We start from the raw sequence: 23,633 nt of genomic DNA on the forward strand, positions 1-23,633 counted from the left end.
GCCTTCTTTGTAAATTAGAATTCCACCTTGTCCTTACTATACTGACTTTGAAGAAACTAGCCTGTTTCAGTGTTTCAGCACTGTACCAGGCACTTTGATAGATGTTGGTCAAATTTGTTTTGGATGCAAATAACAGAATCAACTTAGGATCAAAGGCCACCCAGAATTTTTTAGGGACAGGAAGCCATCAGTAACCCAGATGCACTTTTTCTCCACCTCTTACATATGTTTCTACAGTGACAGGATGGATTGCTTCAAAACAACTGTAAACATTTCCTCCATTCAACAGATAAGCCCAGACTAACCAGCAAGATTCTTTGTAACAGCATCAAGAATCTAGCCCACTTTAGAGAGAGCCAAAGCATAAGAGACTCTTAAAAACTGAGAACAAACTGAGGGTTGATGGGGGGTGGGAGGGAGGGGAGGGTCGGTGATGGGTATTGAGGAGGGCACCTTTTGGGATGAGCACTGGGTGTTGTATGGAAACCAATTTGACAATAAATTTCATTTATTAAACAAATAAAAAATTAAAAAAAAATTAACAAAAAATAATCTAGCCCACTTTAGGTCAGCTTTCCACCTTCATTTCAGTTCTGTGGTTAGATCAGGTAGCTTCCAAATAAAAGTGGTCATTTTGTGTGGTATACTTCAAAGATGTCCACGACTTTTCCGCCCTTTGGGTACCCTGTTTCTCATCTACATTAGGCTTAGGGGTGGTTTCTCATCAATATGCCCAGGTTTTGCCCTTTCCTGGCTTAATTCCTACCTAAAAATTATAGACTCCAAACCTGCTGCTTCTGCCCCCACCCTACTCTCAACCTTCAGTGAACTCTGATGCTTAGGGCTCTGTCCTTGTCTTGGTCTGGGCCTCTGCCTTCTGCTGTGTCTTCTACAGCTAGACACAGACTCATCCCTTCCCCTGCAGTCTCTCCTTGCCCTTGCCAGAACCTAATGCCTGAGACCATGACTCCGTCATGCTTATTCTCATCTGTGTTTCAATTGTCATTATAGATGTCTTGGGTTATAAGGATCCTCTGAAAGTAGTTATTTATGAGTCAGACCCCACAATTGTCTGGTTCTATTTCCAGCAAGCTCATCTTCCCTCTTCCTTCCCTGTATGTGACACACACAACCAGAACCAAAGCCAGCCTAGTAATAATCCCTATGCCAGTACTGTGCTTGAGATTGCAGAGTGCTGCTTCTACTTTAGCTCTATACAGACAGAAAGCATAATGTGCTTTAAATAGATTTTTATTTATTTTTCTTTATATTAATTTTTTTCTCCCATAGAGGAATAACATTAAAATCTAACAATCAGAATCCTGTTATACACATACACAGGCATGCCACATGACTGGATTGAGGTGGTTGTGTCCTTGAGTCTGTCAGCATGTCACAACATGGTCAACCAGAGTTGCCTCATTTCAGCCAGTCTCAAAATACATCCAAGAGGGATTCATTCAACTTGTTGGTTTCATTTGGAACTAGGTGGCAGGGCAAGAGGGAAGATACTAGGGGCTATGGTGTGTCTGCATTCAGTCCCCTCACATAAAGCCACATGGATCTGAGGAGGCATCCAAGAGCTCTAGTGGGGTTCTTGTTGCACCTAAGACATTCTAGGTGAGAACAAATTGATCAGGGTTCCAGGTGGGGGGTGGGGAGCAGGCATACCCCCAAACAGCAGCAAACTGCATTCATACACACATGGTACCCTGCGAGGGCCAAACTGGCAAAAGCTGGAAAGTGACAACCAGCTTGAAGAGAGCACTCAGACATATTGGGGAATTACTGTAAGTCACCCTTTGATGTACTTGGGTCTCACTGTAGAAACAGGGGTCTCTCTGACATACTTAGTTTTGGCAAAGTGCTAGTAATATTGACATTAATTAATACAACTTCTCCAGGGTCTCTGAAAACATCAGTCACGACAGACTCTCTCACCCCCTCCTGTCTAAGGTTGCATAGGACTTTATGAATTCTAGTTCCCTCGTGTATTCAAGTTCTGTGGTTTAAAAAAAAAATCCTGAAGCATGCTCAAGGTGAAAGGCACATACACAGTCAATACAGTATGATGAGGTCTGATGCTTCAGGAATCAGACTAGCAGGAGACTGAGTAGTGTTGGTTCATAGAAATCTATACACAATTAAAATATTGCCACACTTAAATGCTACCGAATCTGTAGGAAAGTACAAAAACATATGAGCCTTACAACCAGCCAGGTGATGACATTAGAGGGTTCTAGAACTACAGGAGCCTCCAGAAATATGTGTAAGGAGTCTCTTGAAATTTGAGCCAAATGTCCTATAACTTGCTCGCCCCCTCCACACCAGAAGGATCACGGGGACTGCTCACAACTGAGCCTATGCCCCAGCTGGCAGCAAAGGAGTAGGCAGGAAGAGCTGGAGGGAGCTTAAGCTCTCGGAAGTGCGGGAGACCCTAAGCTGGCTGTGAAGTGACCACGGGGTTGCTGAAAGAATAAAAGCAACTCTTTATAACTGAAGGAGAACCTTGGCAAGAGAAGCAAGGTTGTAACTACTGGGGCCCTAGTGGACTGGCTTAGGGACTTTGATCTCCTTTTACTGTAGATTTGGCTTGGATAGGAGACCCCAACAGGAACTTCCTTTGTCCCCATCCTGGCAACCATGGGGCTACCCCCTCCCTTATCCATATACCCAACACGAGCCTTGGGGCTATAAGATCAGGGAGGGCAGCTGCCTTTACCGTCATGAGATTATAGAGTTTTCCTACCAAGCCTCAGCTTGGCTGTGAGGCCTAGAAACCTGGAATTGGAATGAGGGGGAAGACCTATGTAAGTATGTAACAGGAAATCTTAAAAGTGTCAAGGAAGAAAGCACACACTAAAAAAGGACAATTAGAGGAAAAGGGAAGCAACTCAGGATATCCCAAGAAGCTGTTGCTGGTGACTGAGCCCAAAATTCACTCCCACCATAAGAAGGAGAATGCTGTCTGTCTGTGACCCCGCTGGTCTCACCCAGGGATTCAAGTTCCCTCCTCCAGTTGCTTACTGGAGGGGGGGCGGGGTAACCATAGGGCCCCCATTTCTCCCCGTTGGACTAGAAAGGAAGAGAGCCCTGGGGGAGAAAATGAGAGGCCCCCTGGAAGCCCTGAACCTGGATAGGGACTGTTTGGGGGTTGGGACAGTGGGGCTCCTGGCTTCCTACCCGGGAGTGTTTATTAGCCATCCTGAGCAGAGTGAAATACAAGGCCAGAGGTGAAACATGAAGGCTGAGCTGTCAGTCTTGGGATGGCTTCACCCCACAGCTTGTCCTCCCCAGCATCATTCCCCTGCATTCTTACTCTGGAGTGTGCACTTTCCCTACCTAGAAGCCCTCTGGCCTGCATCTCTCCTAAACTAGTTCTAGCACCTTGGGCACGTGAACATATGGCCAGGATGGCAGGGCCTTGCCCAGCCTCTATTCCTGGGGTGACATGGTGGGGGTAGGGCAACAAGGTACTAAGCCCTTCAGACTCAGGCGTTCAGAGGAGTGAATTTCAGAGGAGAGATATGGTAAATGGGATTATAAAAACTGGGGGCAGACTCCAGGCTCAAGCCCAAGAGGAGGGCTTGGCCACTGAGCAAGCACAGGGAGCATGGTGCCCTGCTCCCCACAGGTTCTTAACCTGTATGTCCTGTCTACATCTCCAGTAGGCTGCCTCTTACCCTTGATTCCCTCCACTTCTCCTTCTAACTCACATCTCACAGTCCTATTCCACATACTTTACCTTTACAGGCCTAAACAACTCCAAGGAGTCCAATCCCAGGGGAGAGGGAGGGGGGAGACTAAAGGCAGAGGCCTTTAGTCTCAGCGCCACCCCCTATCCGTTTGGGAGGGAATTACTGGGAATGAATAAGGGCAGGGGTGCGTGTAGTGCCAAACATGAGATAGGTGAGGCTGTAAAGTGGGAATTGAAGGCAGAGAAAAGAGCTAGGTCTGGGAGAAGAGGCTAGTGGAAGGAGTGGGCCAGAGGTACAGGAACGGAGGGCAAGAATGAAGAGAAAGTCGGGGTAGAGATGGGGACAGAGCAGAGAAGGAAGTAAGGATGGAATGTCAAGGGAGGGGGAGGAAATGGAGGATTAGATATCAGGCATGGGGTCGCAGGGTGGGCAGAAGGGGCTTCAGAAGCGGATTAGAGGATCAGTGGTGGGAAAATCGAGGGAGGTGGGAGAGGGGGCTAGCACCCCACCTCTCTCAAGGAGGAGGGAGGTTGTAGTGTCCAACCCAGGTGGGCGGAGGGCGCTCCTCGCGCAACACACTGGCCGCGGCAGAGGGGCCCGACAGGGGTCCGGGATCCGCGAGGCGCTTGTGGTTCGGCCGGCGGATCCTCAGTAGTTGAACTGGCGCTGGCATGGCTGATAGACGAAGCTGCCCTGATGCTTGGGCCGGCGCGGACGGCTCTCGCGGGCGCGGTTCTGCCGTTGCACCACCTTGGCGCTCAGCGCGTGGCGCTCGGCGCGCTGCCGGGCCCGCTGTACCCGCCGCGCCTGGCCCGCCTTCTCTAGCAGTGCAGCCCGCGCCGGCAGAGGGGCGGCGGCGTGGTGCAGGGCCCGGGGCTCGCGACGGGCGGGCGCCAACTCCCTGCGGAGACAGAGCAGGGCTCGGTCGGGGCCGGACAGGTCCCGGGGCGGAGAGGCGCGCTGGCACCGCCCACCCAGTCCCCGCACCCTCGCTCCAGCGCAATGCTGTCTCTGCTCTTAGCAGGGCGCCCGGTGCCCTTCTTGTGGGCCCCAGCCCTTCCTCCGAGCCAGCCTGGAGACGCCTCCTCAGTTCTAACCCCTGTGACGATTAAACCGGACTCCAGGGAAGGCTCGGCTCCCACCTCCAATTCGGTCCTTACCTTCCGAGCTAGCCTCTGGAAACCCCACCCCTCCGGCGCTCCGGCCTCGCCCCTCCGCCAAACCCGCCCCAAGCCTCGGAGATCCGTCTCTCCCCAGCTCTGTCGGGGCCAACAAGCCAGGCCTCTCCCTCTCTTAAAGCTCCGCCCCTTTACCCTCAGGCCCTCCCCTAGCCTTGTCCCCGCTTTTTGCCACGAAGACACGCCTCTAAAGGCCCCGCCTTCGACGCAGGGCGGGCTCCTGGGCGCGCTTCCCCCAGCCTCCCGGCCTGGACCCTGGCCTCCCAGACACGCTTCTCTAGGTCTCCAGGTTACGTCCCCGGCCCGCTCACCCTTCGCTAAGGTCGCCGTCAGGCAGGGCAGCATCGGGACGCGGGGAAGGGGGCCCAGGCTCCAGCACTATGGTGCTGCCGGTGACGTAAACGGACATGCTGGGATGCTCGATGAGGAGGTCCTCCAGGGGGTTGCTCTGGAGGCGGGAGGGCCCGAGTCCGGGCCCCTCTGCAGTAAAACAGGCGGGAGGGGTAACAAACCAGCTCTCGTCCATCAAGGAGGGCGCGGGCGGAGGGCGGCCTGCGGGAGCAGGAGCGGCCCCGGGGCTGGGTGGAGCCGCGTAGCTGTCTACGGGGCGCGGGAGGGGTAGCCATGCGGAGGAGGGGGCGCAGCGGGGAGGGACACACACACACCGGACACAGTGGGGCGGAGAGAGAAAGGGCATCGTTAGTCAGACCCGCAGCCCCGCCTGCCGCGCCCACGGGGCACCCACGGGCCAGGAGTCTCGACCAGCTGCCCTAGGGCACATGAGGTGTGGGCCCCGACGCTGAGCTGCCAGGAGATGGCCCGGGCTTTGCATGGGATGGGGCCCTGTTACCCTGCCTTCACAGTCACTGCCTCAGCCCCAGTTTGCCCAGGAGGCCAGGCGAGCTTCCCAATCCCCTAGTAGCTCCCTTCCCCTCCGCAGCTCGGCCACCTGCCCATCACAGGCCCAGGAATCAGAGTCCTGGCCCCCGACTCAGGCCTCACCCGGCAGATCAATGATGAGCCAGCCGTCCACTTCATCCTCCTCGGAGACGAAGGCTCGGGGGCATCCGGGGTCCTCGGGGGGCGGGGGAGTACTGAAGAAGAGGCTGGTGAGGCGCTGGAACATGGTGGGAGAGTGAAACGGTCTCAGGGGGGCGCCCAGCGGCAGTGCAGATACCTGGGAGGTGCAGAGAGGAGTCACAGCGCCCACCCGACTCCCGGCTAGGGATATCACCCCCAGCCCTCAGAGCATAGTGAGAGTACGCTCTAAGGGATGTGTGGGGAAGCTCTGCGGTGTGTGCGTGTCCTGGTAAGTCCACCTGCTTTCATGCTTCTCTATTTTCTGTGTGACCTTAGGAAGTTATTTAACTCATCTGTGCTTTAGTTTTCTCATCTATCAAATGCCAGTGATAATAGTACCTTCCTCTGGGCCCTTATAAGAATTACACGAGCTAATAATAGTATCCTCCTCTGGGCTCTAATGAGAATTAAATGAGCTAAACACAAAGTGCTTAGAGCCGTACCAGGGCACAGAGTAAGCGTTCAGTAAAAGAATCAACTAGTTAATTATTAACATTATTGCATGCTCTAGGGGCATGGAAGGAGTGATATATATGACTAGACTCTATCAGGAAAGGTCTCCAGAGGGTTGGACATCCACGCTGAACCTTGAAGGGTAAATAGCAGTTCTCCAAGCAAGGAAGAAACTGTCTGATATTGTGATTACTTATTATCATAATACAGCTAACATTCATGTGCTAGGTACTGTGCTAAGCACCTTACCTATATTACCACAGGTACTTCTCACGACAACTCTAGGAAGTGGGTCTAATTATTATCCTTCTTTTACAGGTAAAGAAACTGCGGCTCAGAGAGGTAATGTAACTTGTGCAAAGTCTCACAGCTAATAAAACACAGAAGTTGGATTTAAACCCATACAGTCAGATTCCAGAGTCAGCACCCCCAATCACTATACTCCATTGCCTTTGCTGGGTATCTCTCTGGATTAGACAGTTTTAACTTGGTGACCTGGGTATTTTTCTGGGAAGAAGTTTTCATCATGATTTCCTAACATTACTCCTTGACCCCCCAGATTAGGAACCACTACTTGAGCCTGTGTGGCTTGTAAAGTACTGGTTAGCAGAAATCCCACAGAACCGCTACCATGTGATTGCACAGCTCTCATCTGTGTCTGTCAGATGAGGTTCTAAAATCCTATTCCCGTGGGCCCTCCCCCCTCTCACCCCCTATACCTAAGCTCCTGCTCAAGGGCAGCATTCCTGGCTAGGAGGAAGATCAGGTTGCCTGGCCTCAGAGAGACAGCAGGTCAGTGGGAGGTAATGATGAAGGAAGGGCCTGTCAAACCCCAGGAGCCCTTAAGGATGAGCAATGAGGGTAGGACCAGGACCCAACCCCTCAATCAGCCCTTCCCTGAATGAAAATAACAAAGGAGATCCCCTGCTCCAGGAATAGAGATGTCAAGGAGGTGGCTATAGACCTGCCCTTCTCCCCACTTCAGCCTGCCTTAGGACTAGGCCTGGCTAGGAGTCCCCTGGATGTCCCAAAGCTTGAGCCTCCTCACCTATCCTCTGAAGATGGTCAACCATTTTGCTACTGAGACACTTGTCACCTTCCTCTAGGGATGTTTCCACATTTCCTGTAGAACTCCCTGGGGGCATGTCTACTTTTCTACTCCCTGGAGGCAGTCTACACTTACTGCTAACCCACCTGAGTTATTTCTATGCTTGTTGCTATCCCTCCCATTTCTGGGATATGTTTTCACATTTGCCACAGAATCATCCAACCTCCATAAACAGTATTTCCACATTTGCAAACCCACAGTGGGCTCCAGACAGAAGTATTCCCTGGGCTTCTCTGGTGGGAAATCTACAGAGATTATAATAAAAGGTTGGGCACCCCCAACTAGTGTCTGCCTGATACAAGCCACATATCCCAACCTGTCTGTCGGCCATAGGGAGTCAGTGATTCAGTTACCAAAAATCCTGAAAGTTTGGCCCCTCCTGAAGGAAGGGAAGGTTGGAGCCTTGGTGAGGGCCATCATATTCACCTGGCCCATTTTACAACCTGAGAATCAGAGGAAATCTATCCAAATCTATCCAAAGACACACACTAGATGGTGGCCAGGCAGGTCTAGTCCCAGGACACTAAACATCTAGCCCAGAGTATACATAGGAAGGCCTCAGCAAACAATCACCCAAAAATATAATGAGGCAGGGGAGATAGGGAGGTCAGAGAGGAGTCCGAACTTTTCAAGTTACTGCTCACCTCAAAACCCCTCTGCCCAGCTATAAAAGGGTTTAGAGTTCCTAACACCAAGATTCATCATGCATTTACCAGAGCACCCACTGTGTACCAGAACCCATTGGGGGTCTCCTCAAATTATAGACAGATTAAGGTAAAAGAGGTTCAGTGGGAGGAAGCTCCCTGCCTGAAGTCACACAGCAAATAAGTGACAGAGCCAGGAGTGACAGCAGCACCAGCCAGCCAGTGCCCGCCCCCTCTCATGACCACTGGGGGAGCCTCCCAGATTTGCTTTCCCAGCTTTGCCAGCTTCCTGGTTCTCACATTCCCAGTTCTGCTCCAGGGAGAACCATTCCCTTTAATAACTACAGCAGCTGTGCCCAGAATAGCTCTTGAGCCCCAAGCCACTTCTACCCCACCCATCCTTTAGCAAAGCCCAGGCTGGGATGGGACTCTTGGCCCAGTCTCTGGGCCCATCCACTTGGAAAGCCAGAACTCTCCTTCTACTCCCTTCTCCTGGCCCTCTCTGTAAGCAGAGAAGGGGGCAGCACAAGCCTAGTAATCACCAGCACTAGGCCAGGTCATGTCCTTCTCAGCTGACAATGCTAGGGGTTGGGGAGGTAATAAAGGGCCAAGCAGGGAACTCTCACCCTCCATCGTACCCCAACATCAGCCCCAGAGACACCCTGAGGCAGCCAATGACTCACCTTTCTGTGGTCAGAAATTTTGATGCAGCAATTTTATTGGGCTCTGGGTCTCCAAGGTTCAGAGTGAGGGTCAGGGCCACAAAAGGGGACCAGGTCTCCAGAGGCCTCCTGGAAAAAGATCCAGGAATGAGGGGACCTAAGAGCTCCAAAAAATTTGGATGGCAATGAGCCCAAGGTGGAGGAGTCCCCAGTGTTAGGAGGATGTGTAACTTGTTACTTGTATTGAGTTCCTACTAGGCATGTGCCATGGCTAATGCATCTATCATTCACTCAGTAGGTATGACTCTAATTAGCTTCATGACCTGGAGTAAACAATTTCCCCCCTCTGTGCTTCAGTTTCCTCTTCAGTGAAATGGAGTCCAAGACCCCTTGTTTGGGGGTTGGGAGTGACATCCTCTAAAGCGCTGCACACAACAGCGATTAGGAAGATCAGGCTCCGGCTAGATAGTCCCGGGGGTGCAGAGCTTGGAGCTGGAGAGAAGGTATTCCGCCATCTGGCGCTGCCCCCCAACGACCTAGAAGTGGAGCTCTGGGCTGCCTCTGAACTCCAACCTACAGCCAGCAGCGCCGCCCGGACGTAAGTAGGGGATCAGAGGCCTGACTACAGCACCTGGGTTAGCCCAGGAAACTGCCGAGGCCCTTCCGGGCCTGCTGCCTTTCAGCGTTCCTCACCCGTGAGCCAAGCCCCGACCCAGCGCTTACCGGGTCACCGGAGGACAGGCGACCCGAGCCGGGGGGGCGGTGCCGGCCTTGGTGACGTCTCAATGTCATATGCAAATAGAGAGACGTCATGGTCTACCAGCGTGCGGCAGCCAATCGGGAGATGGAAATGCAGCCCGGCCACCGCCGTTGGAGACAAAGACCCGGGAGCTCGGGGCGTGTCCAGAGACGCGGGACCCCCTGGGCCGAAGCCGGTCTGGACTCACCTTGGGGAGGGGGAGGTACGGCGGGCGGGGGTGGCTCTGAGGTAGTTGCGCGGCGGAGCGTCCGGGCGTCAGCGCTGATCACAGGCCGGGCTGCATCGCGGGGCTGGACTGGGAGGCGGCCGGGCTCCGGCTTGGAAGCTCGCGGCTGCTGCGCTCGCCTGCGGGGCTTTGAGACTGTGCAGCCGCTGCTGGGCTCACCGCACAAATTGGAACGTTCAAACAGCTGATTGTGACGTCACAAAGGAGCCCGCCCGCCTAGCGTCACCGGCCGGCGGAGCGGTGGCCAATCGTAAGCTTCGGATCCCCCCTCCCCACCCCCTCCACGATCCGCTGGATAGTGGCTCCTTCCAGACTCCGAGCCTCGGGGGGCCTCCCAGAGAGGCCAGTGCTGAGTTCTTTGACCCCTAGCTCCAAGGGAGACCTACAGACCTCTTAATGAGGACGGTCCCCACTCCCTACGAGATCCCCATCTTCTGCATTTCCTGGCTATGCCCTAGCGCCCTCACCTAGCCCACTGTCCCCCATATCCTTCCACAGGGATCCTCTCTCCAAGTCCCCTAATCCGTACTCTTTTCTCAACTCCACGTCCGTGCACGTCCATTCTTCCCATCAACCTTCCCTCTTCTCTCACCTCGCCCCTTCACATTCTCTGCTTTCCCCGCTCTATTTTTCCTCAGCCTGGCAGGCTTGGGAGGTAAGGGACATCCCTTTCCCTGGTTCCAGGGGAGCACCCAGGAATGTAGAGGAATTGGCTCGGTTGACGGGAAGTTTTTCAGAATGGGACTTGAAGAGGAATTGCCCTGGACTGAATAGCCCATCTGGAGATGGCTCTGTACTGGAACATTTATGCTTTGTTTAATCCACATTGCTACCAGGGCTGACAGGACAAGGATTATTAGGTCTGATTTACACACAAGGGAACTTACAGGCTCACAAATCTCACTGTTAGTATGTGGATTAATTTTCAATTATGCATTCAACAAACATTTATTGAGTACCTAGTATTGCCACTGCCAGACCACTCACTGACATTTACTAAACACTGAGTGCCAGGCACCAATTGTACTCTATAACACTTTATATGTGTTTTGATTTTCACAACAACCCCAAAAGGTGAGTATTCTCCCCATTTTCCATTTGAGGACACAGACTCAGCCTGATTTCCTACAGGTTGCGAAGCTATGGTAAATAGCAGAACCAGGATCTGAAACCATAGTTCCTGGCCCCAACCCTCTTCACTCTCTACATGCATCAGATTGTCCAAACCCCAGAGTGCTTCAGCCTCCCCAGGGAAACCTAAGCCTAGTCCTGACTGCCTCAAACTTGCTGTGTGGCCTCAAGGAAGTGATGTTACCTCTGTGGTCCTCAATTTTTTTTTTTTTTCTGTCAAATTTAACATGTCCAAGCATCTAGAGATTCTTTCAAATTCTCTACCCTCAGGATTCTACCAAGCCCATGTTCTAGACCCTGTCTCTCCCAATGGCCTGGGAAATACCTGAGGTGAGACCACAAATACACATCCTCTGAATCTCCAGGGCTGGAGGTTCTGGGTGCTCTCTCAGTAGAGCAGGGCTGGTGGGGGTGGGTCTGAGAGCTGCCCATCTGGCCCAACAGGAGGCAGGGAGTGAGCTAGGCCAGAGCTTCATGCTCTGCTGATAAAATCCTGCCCCAGCCTAGTCTGAAACTCCAGAGGGACTCCTCAGCCCTAGCAACTAGGAGGAGCCAGGAAATAAAACCCAGAAGCTTCTGGGGGGAGGAGCAGCAGTGTTTTGGCCCTTGGTGTGGTGTCCCCAAAGTGTCATTCTGTGCAACCCTGAACCTCTGCTCTTTGCATCTACTTCCTGCTAACTTCATATCCTCTCTTGACCTCCTTGCTGACTTAAACGAAATAATCCCTAATACTCCTCTCTCATCACACCATTTGCCTCTTCTAAAAACTTCTGTGGCACCCAACGTATCACACCCCTTAACACAGCATTTGTTAATTTGTTCAGCCTTCCATGAACCAGTCCTAGCTCTCTCCGGCTTCATCCCCACTTCTCCTGTATGCAGCTTGTGCTAATGTCAAATTTCTGTCTCCTTAACACTCTCCCACAGTTGTGGGTGGTATTGCTCAAGCTGTTTCCCTCTTGAGGGAATGCCCTCTTCAGGCCTTTGTGAATGCATATATTTTCTGTCTTCAGGACTCTACTCACACCTTCTTCCTCCAGGTAGCCTTCCCCACCCATGTGTCCAGAGCTACTTTGATGGACAGTCATTTATTCAATAAACAAGAAGTAGTGATGACTAAATGTGTGTGTGTGTGTGTGTGTGTGTGTTCCTAAATGGATGGTTGGCATCCCAAGGGCGTAATCTCTGTCCATATACTACCCCCACCCAGCCTATGCTGGGACTGGCAGAGTAGACTCCAATCAAAAGCTCAGCATTTACAGCTCAAGAAGGGTGGCTGGTATAGGAATCTTCACCTGGATCCTGGACCCTGGTGTAGGGAGCATTCTGTTGGGCACAGGATTTTCATTTCTCAAGCCCAGGGAAGGGGCCTCTGGCATACACTCTGATGAGCTAGATTCTGCTCCCAGCTTTGGCTGAACCCCATGTACAGGCTGCTAGGGCAGATCCCAGTCTTCCATTTCTCTGTAGAATCAGAGGTACCCATGGAAGTAGCGGTATCCTCTCCTGAAACCCCTAGGACCCATCCCTCTGCACTGTAGATTTATTATCAGGGTTGGAGGACACCTCAGATCTTAATTCATCCAAACTCCTCATCTTACAGGTGGAGAAACTGAGGCACACAGGCACAGAGAGGTCAAGTTACCTGCTTAGAATTGTAGACCAGCAGAGCTATCTATTGAACCTGGTGGCAAAGGAGTGGGGGAGGTTAGTATTCTGGGACCCTGGTCTGGACCTGAAGGTTGTAAAAAGAGGCAGTGGGCACCATGCTGGGGGTAATCCTGGAGACTTATTTCCAATTAGAGACTGCCATTGCTGGATAGACATGGATGTCTTCACATACACATGGAGGCATCCGTGTACAAACATACACACATGCACATGAACTCACACCCACGGAGTTAACAGATGCCCATACCCATCCAATCCCTGCTCAGATATAAGCGCCTTCCCAGTTTTATGGGCTCCAGGATTGGAGGTCAAGAGGCCATCCTTCTATTCCTGTCTGGGCCTGAGGCTTGCCCTCACCAAACCCTGGGGCCTCACCAATGGCTTGGGGCCCCCCACTTCAAAGGACAGAGATGTGTCAGATGTGTCAGCCTGGGTGTGTCTTTCACAGACCTTGTGTGTACTTGAAGATATGAGCCCGCTGGAGAACTGCCTCACCATTCATCCCTTCTCCCTTTCCCCTCTCAGATAGACAGCAAGGCTGAGACAAAGACCACAGGTAGCTTGGAATCTGAGTCAAAATCAGGAGTCCTGATCACTCAGAAGCATAGCCCTTCCCTGCCCTCCACTAGTCCCAGAACTACAGTTAAATGAGAAGATTAATTATGATACTATTGGGATTTCTATGTGCCAGGTACTATTCTAAGTCCTTACCCATGTCAATAATTAATTTAATCTTCACAACAACCCTCTATGTAGATAATTTTCTTTCCATTTTACTGGTACAAGAAACTGGGAAAAAATTTAATTGGGAAAGCCAACTAGGGCAGACATAATCCCCAAACTCCTCCCAAACCAAATGTTCTGTACCTTAACCAGGAGCCATATATCCAGAATTTCTATTCAGATAGGTTTGTTGTCCAACTCAGAGGTGTTTAAATTGAGGATGGTGTGTGTGTGTGTGTGTGTGTGTGTGTGTGTGTGTGTGTGTGTGTGAACACCTTGGCCTGATTGTCAGTAAATCCAAATTTCACTCCTGGTTCTATCCTGGGCTCACTGCCTGGGTTCCTGGGTAAATCACTTTCTTTGTCAGTTTTCCCATCTGCAAAGTGGCTGGCCTCATGCTTCCTAAATGGTATCTCCAGTCCCAACCTTCAGGCATCCGAGTTTGTTTGTGTCTGTTTGTCCTCCCTGGAGGAAGGAATAGTCAGGACAGGATTCATTTCAGGAAGAGGAGGCAGGTGACAGGAAGTGAAATGCCTGGCTTGGTTTTAGTCCACCTGCCCATGATTTGAGGTTGGGGTGGTGACTTTGGGGTTCCTTGGGTATGTTTGAGTGTAGACAATTACCCAAGTGAGCTGCTCTGGTGTGAATGCCCTGCATGAATTCCCACATTTAGAACTTTTGAAAGGAAATGGTGGCATCCCTCCAGCTTTGAGGCTGGGAAGGAGAAAGTAGACAATAAGGTTCCCCCCCTGCTGAGGCAGCCACTCTTCTAGGAGCAGATGGGCTCCCTGCAGCTCAGACCACCGCCCTTTTCTGCTCATAGCTCCTCCTTGGCTCCCTACCATCTCTAGGCTGCAATTCACAAGGCAGACCAGGCATGCTCTCACGGTACTTGGTACACAGTAAACATTCAGTAAGTACTGACTCGAGGGGTGAGTGAAGCTGCCCTCACCCACTCATTTGGCCTTCTCCGTCAACACACACACACACACACACACACACACACACACACCATGCAAATGACCACACTCCAAGCTACCACCAGTTTTTCTGCTTCCAGGATTTTGCTCTCGCAGTTTCCTCTTCCTAGGGGGCCCGTCCCTCTCCCCCTACCTAATCTCCATGTGTCTAGACCCTCTTTATTCTTTATTAATTCTTTATTAATGTAATTGGCAGCTTATATTTATTGAGCATTTACTGTATGCCTGTCACACTCCAGGATGGACAGCGTTTCTATCCCCATTTTACAGATGAGGAAATTGAGTCTCAGACTGCTGAGGCCCAAGATCATGTTTCTGTATATATAGCAGTGTATAGAAATATTGGATGTACATCTGTGCACATATAATAATAAATAGTGTAAAAATTACAAAGCCTATGTGTGAAAATTTTACAGTATCTTTACCTAACATAAAATCATTTTCTCAAGCAGCATTCCCATGTTGGCCTTGGAGGAGCAAACTGCCATGTTTTGGAGAGGGCCACATGGCAAGGACCCAAGAGGGGCCTCTAGAAGCTGAGAGCAGCCCCCAGATAACAGATAGCAATAAAATAAGGATCTTAATAATATGGCTGCAAGGAAATGAATTCTGCCAACAACCTGAGGGAGCCTGGAAGAAAAAGTTTCCCTATTTGAGTCTTCAGATGAGGACACGGTGGTCAACACCTCAATTTCACCCTGTGGGTCCCTGAGCAGAGAACCCAAATGAGCTGTGCCTGGACTTCTGACTAATAAAACTGTAGCTAATAAGTAAGTGCTGTCTTGAGCCCCTAAGTTTGTGGAAGTTTGTAACACAACTATAGAAGGCTTCTACACATGTGTTCAAAAAGTTTTTTTGCATGAAAATCAAGAGACAGCATGAGTTACTAATCTTACTCGAGTACATTTTGTCTTTTTTTTAAAGGTATTTTTAAAGTTTATTTATTTATTATTTTGAGAGAGAGAAACAGAGAGAGAGAGAGAGAGAGCAAGTGGGGGAGGGCCAAAGAGAGAGGGAAAGAGAGAGAATACCAAGCAGGCTCTTCACTGTCAGTGTAGAGCCCAGTGTGGGGCTCAGACTCACAAACTGCAAGATCATGACCTGAACTGAAGTCAGATGCTTAACCAACTGAGCCATCCAGGCACCCCCAACTAGTACATTTTGTCTTCGTGCAAATATTTTTGTAAAACTCATAATAGTGTTACAAATGGGAAAACATCATTTTTTTCTATCTTTTTTTCTTTTGCCAAAGTCATATACTTGAAATTAAGTAACTTCAATATGTGGGATGCAACTCTAGGTATATATCAGCCAAAAGACACTTCTTCCAGGAAGCTTTCCAAGATCTCTTTGGGAAGAAATAACTTCTCCCTTCTCACAGCCCCCAAAACATATTGTCTGCCTGTCCTTAGAGCATTATACACTTTCAATTCATCACACTCAGTAATGACTAGTTACTCTCTGGGAGACAGATGCCTTTTCTATACTTGAGAATCTCTTTCAGTGTAATCAGAAATATAATCAGAGACATTATAAAACAGGGAGATAGGGGCTATGACAGTGGGTAAGACAAGATGCTAGGGGAATCCAAAAAAAAAAAAAAAAACAGAGAGAGAGAGAGAGAGATTCAAGGAAGGCTTCAGGGAAGACAGGGCATCTGAGGTATACTTTGAAGGATGAGTAGAAGCTTGAGTAGGACAAATGGGTTGAATGCCCTGGAATATGATTTCAAATCAGGAGCCCTGCACCTTTGTCTTGGCTCTGCTTCTGACTTGCTATGTAATTTGGGGTGACTTTCTGTCCTTCTGTGGGTCTCTGTTTCTGTACAATGAGGGCATTAATGGGGAATTCCTTTGTCTGCTTTCTTGTCTTCTGCCCATGATTTTCTAAGGAGAGTTTTATTTTGTCTGACTGCTTTGTATGTGTGTGTGTGTGTGTGTGTGACACAAAAGTAGGATAACAGGATGACAGACACTGAATGGTAAGGTAGGGAGGAAAAAGAAAAGCAAAGCTGCGGGAAAGGGCCTCAGGGGACAAGTTTTGATGGAAAGTGACAAGTTTGGTGAGTGAGGGGCACTGAGAGGCAACAATGTGGCTTGAGAGGGTTAATGAGAACACAGGAGATTCTAAAGAGTGTTGACCTGGATTACAGACCCTCTGATGTCTTTCAAGAATTATAAATAAATATTAGAGTAATTTTTTTTAAGTCAACAAAAAAGTGCCTGTTTTGTGTTAGGTATTGTTCCAGGTACTTGGGACACATGAGAGAATGCAACAAAGGTCCCTGCCCTCAGGGAGCTTACAGTCTAGCATTTTTTACCATTGCACCTGCATTCTGTCTGTGATCCTGGACAAGTCACTGCATCTCTCTGTGCCCGTCATCAACTGCCTCATGTGGGAATGAGCAGGCCCGACTCAGACATGGGTAACGGGCCTGGTGCCCTATAAATGCCAAATGGGACTCCCATCCCCAACCCACCACCCAGACAATAGAAAGGGCTGGAGGTTGACTTTTAATAATAAAGCACAAGAGGGAAAAGGTGGAGGGATTTGAGCAGGGTGGTCAGGTGTCCTACCACACCAGGGCCTGGGCTAGCTACACAAACTGTTGCTGCTGCTGTTGCTGCTTGGTGGCGGCCTTGCTGGCAAGGTCCTTGGCCTCCTCTGTAGCTGCCAGTGCTCTCCCCCTTGCCTTCTCCTTGGCTTCCTTGGCTGTCTCAACAAGGGGATCGGAAGGAGCCTCACCTTGCAGCTTGGCCAAGATGTATTCAAAGCCCTTCCTAGTCTTGGTCACAATTGTTCTTGAACCAGGCAAGGCCAAATTCGTGGACAGCTTGGGAGACACCAAATAAGCTGGAGGAGACCCAGGCTTCCCAGCGGATTTTGGTCCAGCCGCTGTTATCAGAGTTCACACAGTAAACACATAGTTCTTCCACCACCAGCAGCTGGGCCTGGTTGGTGTTCCAGGTGAAGGTGGTCATGGTCTAGTTCTGTGGGTCCACAACAGAATCCTCCAGGATGTACACCGAGGGAGCAACACTGGCAGGAAGCAGTCGCTCTGCCCAGCAGGGCATCCTGTTGGTCTTGGTCAGGAGACACTGGGTCAGGGGCCACCTCCTGGTGCACTCCATCTTCGGTCAAGACGTGTTTGCTATAGGGATTCGGGTGCTGCTGCCGGAAGGCAGCCAACACTTGGTCCCAGGAACTGTGGAGCAAGCAAGCTCTGGCCCAGAAATACTTCACCATCTTCCTGACCCGGGGTGGGGGTGTGTGCTGGGGGGTGGGGGGTGGGGTGGGGGCACCACACCCAGCCCAAGCACAAGCAGCAGCCCTGGCCATGAGGGGTTGTCTGGCCACAAGCCTAGAGCCATTTTAAAATTACTTTTGGGAGCTGGACTGTTGTTCTTGGATTTAATACATTTTCATTCATTTCTGAATAGATTAAAATGCACGTAATTCAAAAGCCTAGAGAATAAAAGGATATAGGTTTCCTTCTCATTTCTAACCCCAGCACCCTCCAATCAACTTCTGCTCCTCAGGGGTGACTGCTGTTACCCAGCTTCTTGTGTGAAGTGTTGGAAATATTCTTTACCTATACATATGGATATGTATGTACGTATATGTATATGTGATCACCCCATTTTGAACACAAACGAGAGCTGTGCATACTGTTCTGAAATTGGCTTTTTTTAAAATTTATTTTAATGTTTATTTATTTTTGAGAGAGACAGACAGAGTGTGAGTGGGGCAGGGGCAGAGAGAGAGGGAGACACAGAATCTGAAGCAGGCTCCAGGTCTGGGCTGTAATCACAGAGCCCAATGCAGGCTCAAACTCATGAACTGTGAGATCATGACTTGAGCCAAAACTGGACACTTAACCGACTGAGCTACCCAGGCACCCCTGAAATTTGCTTTTTATAAAAAAAAAATGTTTAATGTTTATTCATTTTTGAGAGACAGAGAGAGACAGAGAATGAGCGGGGAAGGGGCAGAGAGAGAGGGAGACGCAGAATCTGAAGCAGGCTCCAGGCTGTGAGCTGTCAGCACAGAGCCTGACGTGAGGCTTGAACTCACGAACTGCGAGGTCATGACCTGAGCCGAAGTCAGACACTCAACCGACTGAGCCACCCAGACGCCCTGAAATTTGCTTTTTTTAACTTAACAATATAACATGGAGATCAGTCCCTAATAGTACATAGTACTTCTTCATTCTTTGTTAATAACCACATAGTATTACATTATATCATAGTATGGATAGACTGAAGTTGTCCAATCAGTTCCCTGTAGCTGATCATTTGCTTTGTTTTCAACAATTTATTCTTTACATGGCAGTTCTTGAATGTGACATTGGAGGCTAAGCCTGGGCCATGTGGGGCCCTGGGATTTGTTTGGCTTATGGGAGTATTTGGATTATGGAGTATGGGATCTTTGAAAGATACTGACTCATTCTCTGACCAAGCTCTTCCTACCACCCTTTCCCTTGATTTTCTACTCACTCAACCTCTGGGCCCAGAATGGCAGCCTCAGCCCTTCACCATGACCTGCTCTCAGAGGTCCTCAGAACTCCTTCTACTCCATAAAACCCTCCTGGCCTGATTCCCTTGATTCAAGCCATGAGTCTACCAATGGGATCTTTGGGTAGAAAAGCTAGGGATAGAGACCCTGAATAGGTTGTAAATATTTACTGATCAATCCCTGAACTTACCTGGGCCTTCCTGCTTGTTCTTCATCTACTTGTCTGGTTTTGTATGGATTCTATTCTCCCTGTCTTCCAGAGGAATTCTCTGGGTCTCTGTCGGGGGTAGGACCTTACTTGTGGGTCTTAAAAAAAATGTGTCTTCCTGGGGTGCCTGGGTGGCTCAGTCCGTCACGTGTCTGACTCTTGATTTCGGCTCAAGTCGTGATCCTGCGTTGAGGCTCTGAGTCAGGTTCCCAGCTGAGCTTGGAGCCTGCCTAAGATTCTCTCTCCCTCTCCCTCAACCCCTCCCCCTACTTGTGTATGCACGCACTCTCTCGTGCACGTGTTCTCTCTCTCAAAATAAATAAATAAACATTTTTTAAAATGTACCTTCTTGTGGGAGAAGAAACCCTTCTACCTGTAATGGGATTGCATGGAATGGTTATTTACAGATAATCTAGCGCGCTAGGTTTACAGATGAGGAAACTGAAGTGTGGATGAGGGGGAAGGGCTTACCCACGATAATAGAATGAGTGAGTGAAAGGGACAGGAAAGACACCGGAAGCTTTCATTTCCAGTTCTTACCCCTTCACTCTCTTCTCCAAGAGTTCAAACTCAGTCAACCTTTATTTTCAAACTCTAGTATATAAAGGTAACAGAATTGCAGTATTATTCATATGATGGATGACTACTTAGCAATAAAAAGGAATGAACTATATAATACCTGTAAAAATATGGATGAACCTCAAAATATGATGCTGAACAGAAGAAACCAGATGCTAAAGAGTACATATCATATGATACCATTAGTATGAACTTCCAGAACAGGCAAAAGGAGGATGTATACTGACAGAGAGCAGGTCAATAGCTGCCTGTGATGGGTGGAAGGACCGACTGAGTACAAAGGGGAGCAAAGGAATTTTCTGGAGTGATGGAGTGCTCTATATTTTGACTGTGGGAGTGGTTACATGGTGTCAAAATTCATTACACCTCAGCAAAGTTGGCTTAAAAAGGAAAAAAAGGAAAAGAAGCAACATAGAAATATACTTACTCAATTTATTTAAGAAAGTCCAATGTTACCACTGACCTACATGTACAAAACCAACATTGACCAACTCATTTGAGAAGGGGAAGTTTAGCAGTTCATAACCCTCAGATAAGATGTTTTCCATCTTTGAAATGAAGTTGTCACAGATTTCGATCATAACATCATTTTCCTTAGGCCTTTGTTCAAGAATTTCCTCTGTCTCAAAATCATTCCTGACTTAGGTTGGATTAAAAAGCTACTGACTACTACCTCTTTGCTCTATATCAGAGTGATTTATTAGCTTGACAGATTTAATTTTTCTACTGCAGAGGTCTTCAAAGTGTTTCAGTTCCGTCCTTAAGAAAGAAAAATTATTTGTACAAGTAATAACAACCACGGCTAATGTTAATTGATTGTTTTCTATGTTCCAGGAGGTATTCTCAATGGTTTTCATGTAATATTTCATTACAGCTTCAGAACAATCACATAAGGGAGCTACTCTTATTATCCCCGTCTTGTAGGCTTGGAAAATGAGGCACAGAGAGCTTGAATTATCTGCCCAAGGCTTGACAGCTACTAAGTGATAGACTGGGATATGAATCTTATTAGCCTGGCTCTAGAGGCCATCTAGCTGTTAAGCACTATATGGCATTGACAACCAACATGACTCAAGAGTGATAGGGAAGCCCTTTTACCTTAGGATCCCTTCCTCACTGGTACCGGAAATTCCACCATTATAGCTTCCTCCCTCACAGTTAAGCATTTCCCTGTTTAGATGCCTCCTAAAATACAACTAGTTAAGAGATTAGGAACACTAAATCCCTACACTTCTAGTTGATTGGGTTTTTTCACTGCACTCTCCACTGAATGGACTGAGAAACACAGACTGGGAGGTGGGAACAGGGCAGCAGGGCATTGAAGGGAATGCACAGAGAGGTAAAAGGTGGGAGCCAGATGTCCCAATTTTCCTAGGCTGGCCCTGTTCAACCTCACATCGATGGGGACTCTGGAAATATGACCCTATAGCTAATTGGCTCTGGTTCTCAGCCCAGAACTCTGGGAACAGGGAGTCAAGTGCATGAGAGGTGACAGGAGAGGCTCTTTGGAATGATGCTGGGAGTAGCTCAGCCTCTTTCTGAGCCAAGGTATTCCTTGGGGGAGGGCAGGTGGGACAAAGGGCATGATATGAATCCTTCTCTCAGAAGAAGGAGAGTCAGCTTCAGCCTCGCTCTTTTGCCTTGGGGTAGTTGAATTCTATCCATTTGAATTCTACTTTTTAAAATTAAAATGTATTTTAAATGATGCAACAATTTATGTAAATTGAAACAAACAGATTTTGTAATTAAAAACATTGTAAGTATAAAATTCAAACAATCAAGATAAAGTTAAAGTCCCTTGACCATCCATCATCCAATTCAAGAGACTTTCCACCACTGCCCCTGATTGGGAGTGTATCTTTTCCTTTTTTTTTTTTTTTTTTTTTTAGACAGAGGGAGAAGGCAAGCAAGGGAGGGGGCAGAGGGAGGGCGAGAGAGGGAGAATATTTTTCTTAAGTTTATTTATTTACTTTGAGAGAGAGAGAGAACACAAGCAAGTAAGGAAGGGAGAAAATCCCAAGAAGGCTCCACACTGCCAGCACGGAGCTCAATGCGGGGCTCAATGTGGGGCTTGATGTGGGGCTTAATGTGGGGCTTGAACCCACAAACCATGAGATCACAACCTGAGTTGAAACCAGGAGTCAGATGCTTAATTGACTGAGCCACCCAGGCTCACTTGAGCCAAAATCAAGAGTCAGATGCTCAATCAGTTGAGCCACTCATGTGCCCCTCATTCCCTTTTTCTACTATATATATACATATGTGTGTGTGTGTGTGTGTGTGTGTGTGTGTGTGTGTATGGAGTGTTTTGTTTCATTGGGCTTGTTTTGCTTTGCTTCTAGTTTTAGAATTATGCTTTACATTTTTTCATTTACTTAATTACAGGGACATAGTTCAGAATTCCAAAGGTTCAATAGGGAATATAGTAAAACCCAGGTGCCCCTCCCTCCCCTGTTCCCACCATCCAGTCTCCTCCCTGGAGGCAAACACTAATTCTAGTTTCCTGTTATTCCTTCCAGAGGTATTCTAGGCAGTTAAAATCCAGTGCATATATACTTATATGTATTTTTCACACAAATAGAGACACTGTTCTGCACCTAGTTTTTTTTTTTCACTTTACAGTGTATTTTGCAGACCTTTCCTTATCAGTAGCCTCACTTTTTTCTTACACATGCATAGTATCCCATTGTATTTATACACAATGTGTGTCAATTCCCCTGTGGAAAGAAAGGTTGTTCTCAATATTTTATTATTACAAATAATGCTGCAATTAATATTTGCATCCATTACTTTGCATATTTATTCATAAGATGAACATTTATTAGTGGGGATTAGTCAGGTGAGGTTATTTGAAAAGTTTAAATAGCATTTTAAATGTTGATCGATATTACCAAATAGGCTTTAGGATGTACCGATTTTTACTGCTTATAAGTTTGTTTTTACATAAATATATCATATTATATACTCTGTCCTGAACACTCACATTTTCCACTCAGCAATACGACTTGAGTTCTACCTATGTCAATACACATAGACACATAGACCTACCTACCTCATAAAAAAACTGCCTTCCAGTTTCCCATTGTGTGGCTGTAGATAGCCTATTTAACTGTAGATAGTTTATTGAGGGACATTTGGGTAATTTTCAATTTTTTGCTGCCACAAACAACACTACAATTACTATTTTTGTGTGAACAGAATAGATTCAGAGAAATGACTTACAAGACTGATAGGTATACATATTTTAAATTTCTTTTTTTTTAATTTTTTTAATGTTTGTTTATTTTTGAGAGAGAGAAACAGAGTGTGAGTGGGGGAGGGGCAGAGAGAGAGGGAGACACAGAATGTGAAGCAGGCTCCAGGCTCTGAGCTGTCAGCACAGAGCCTGACAGGGGGACCAAACTCACCAACCGTGAGGTCATGACCTGAGCCGAAGTCGGACGTGTAACCAACCGAGCCACCCTGGGGCCCCTATATTTTAAATTTCAAAAAATGCTCTCTCAAAATGTGCCAGGTTAGACTTCCACCAATGGTGCATGAAAGCTTTAGGTTTACATCTAGAAGCAGCCTATGTGTTTCACCCAGAATCAAAGCTCAAAGTCCCAGTTATCACTGGGATCATCTAGGCCCTGAGCCTCTCTCTGCAGAATGTGAGTGGACAAGCTGAGTGTTGGGAAGGAGGAGCATAGGCTAGGGATAGTCTGTCCCCCATTAGGCAGATGGTCACCTAGGTAACATAGCCCTCTCCAAAGAAAAGGCATGGCTACTTTGGGAAAGAGTGAGCTCCTCATCACTAGAAGTGTCTGAATGGAAGTTTGGTATCAACAAATGTTCTGAGTATGTGCTCGGTGCCAGATCTTGGGCTTGGTGTCTTGACTCAGAAATGTGTCATATCCATTTCCTGCCCTCCCAGAGCTTGATAATCATGGGATCTCACCCCACATCGGGCTCCATGCTGAGTGTGGAGCCTGCTTAAGATTCTCTCTCTCTCTCTCTCTCTCTCTCTCTCTCTCTCTC

The 23,633-nt window shown here is 48.4% G+C and overlaps 1 protein-coding gene and 1 pseudogene across 4 annotated transcripts; both read right to left on the minus strand.

Annotated features, from left to right (window-relative positions):
- Positions 1 to 1,233: 1,233 nt before the first annotated feature.
- TP53INP2 (tumor protein p53 inducible nuclear protein 2) lies at positions 1,234 to 9,992 on the minus strand. Of its 4 annotated transcripts, none has more exons than XM_040447274.1 (5): positions 9,771 to 9,992; positions 8,845 to 8,952; positions 5,879 to 6,053; positions 5,188 to 5,356; positions 1,234 to 4,599 (listed from the first exon to the last, which is right to left on the minus strand). In XM_040447274.1, the coding sequence occupies exons 3-5, from the start codon at positions 6,000 to 6,002 to the stop codon at positions 4,347 to 4,349; spliced, it is 546 nt and encodes a 181-aa protein (XP_040303208.1). In that variant the 5' UTR covers positions 6,003 to 6,053; positions 8,845 to 8,952; positions 9,771 to 9,992; the 3' UTR covers positions 1,234 to 4,346. The 4 variants fall into 4 exon arrangements, with proteins under 4 accessions (XP_040303208.1, XP_040303204.1, XP_040303205.1 ...); XM_040447270.1 differs by having other exon boundaries at positions 5,188 to 5,476; XM_040447271.1 differs by lacking the exon at positions 9,771 to 9,992 and adding an exon at positions 9,547 to 9,569 and having other exon boundaries at positions 5,188 to 5,476.
- A 6,840-nt stretch (positions 9,993 to 16,832) lies between these two features.
- On the minus strand, positions 16,833 to 17,560 carry LOC121011987 (PRELI domain-containing protein 1, mitochondrial-like; annotated as a pseudogene).
- Between the last annotated feature and the right edge of the window lie 6,073 nt (positions 17,561 to 23,633).

This window comes from Herpailurus yagouaroundi, unplaced genomic scaffold (assembly GCF_014898765.1).
Source record: "Herpailurus yagouaroundi ecotype Mexico unplaced genomic scaffold, PumYag 196, whole genome shotgun sequence".
NCBI classification, from domain to species: Eukaryota; Metazoa; Chordata; class Mammalia; order Carnivora; family Felidae; genus Herpailurus; species Herpailurus yagouaroundi.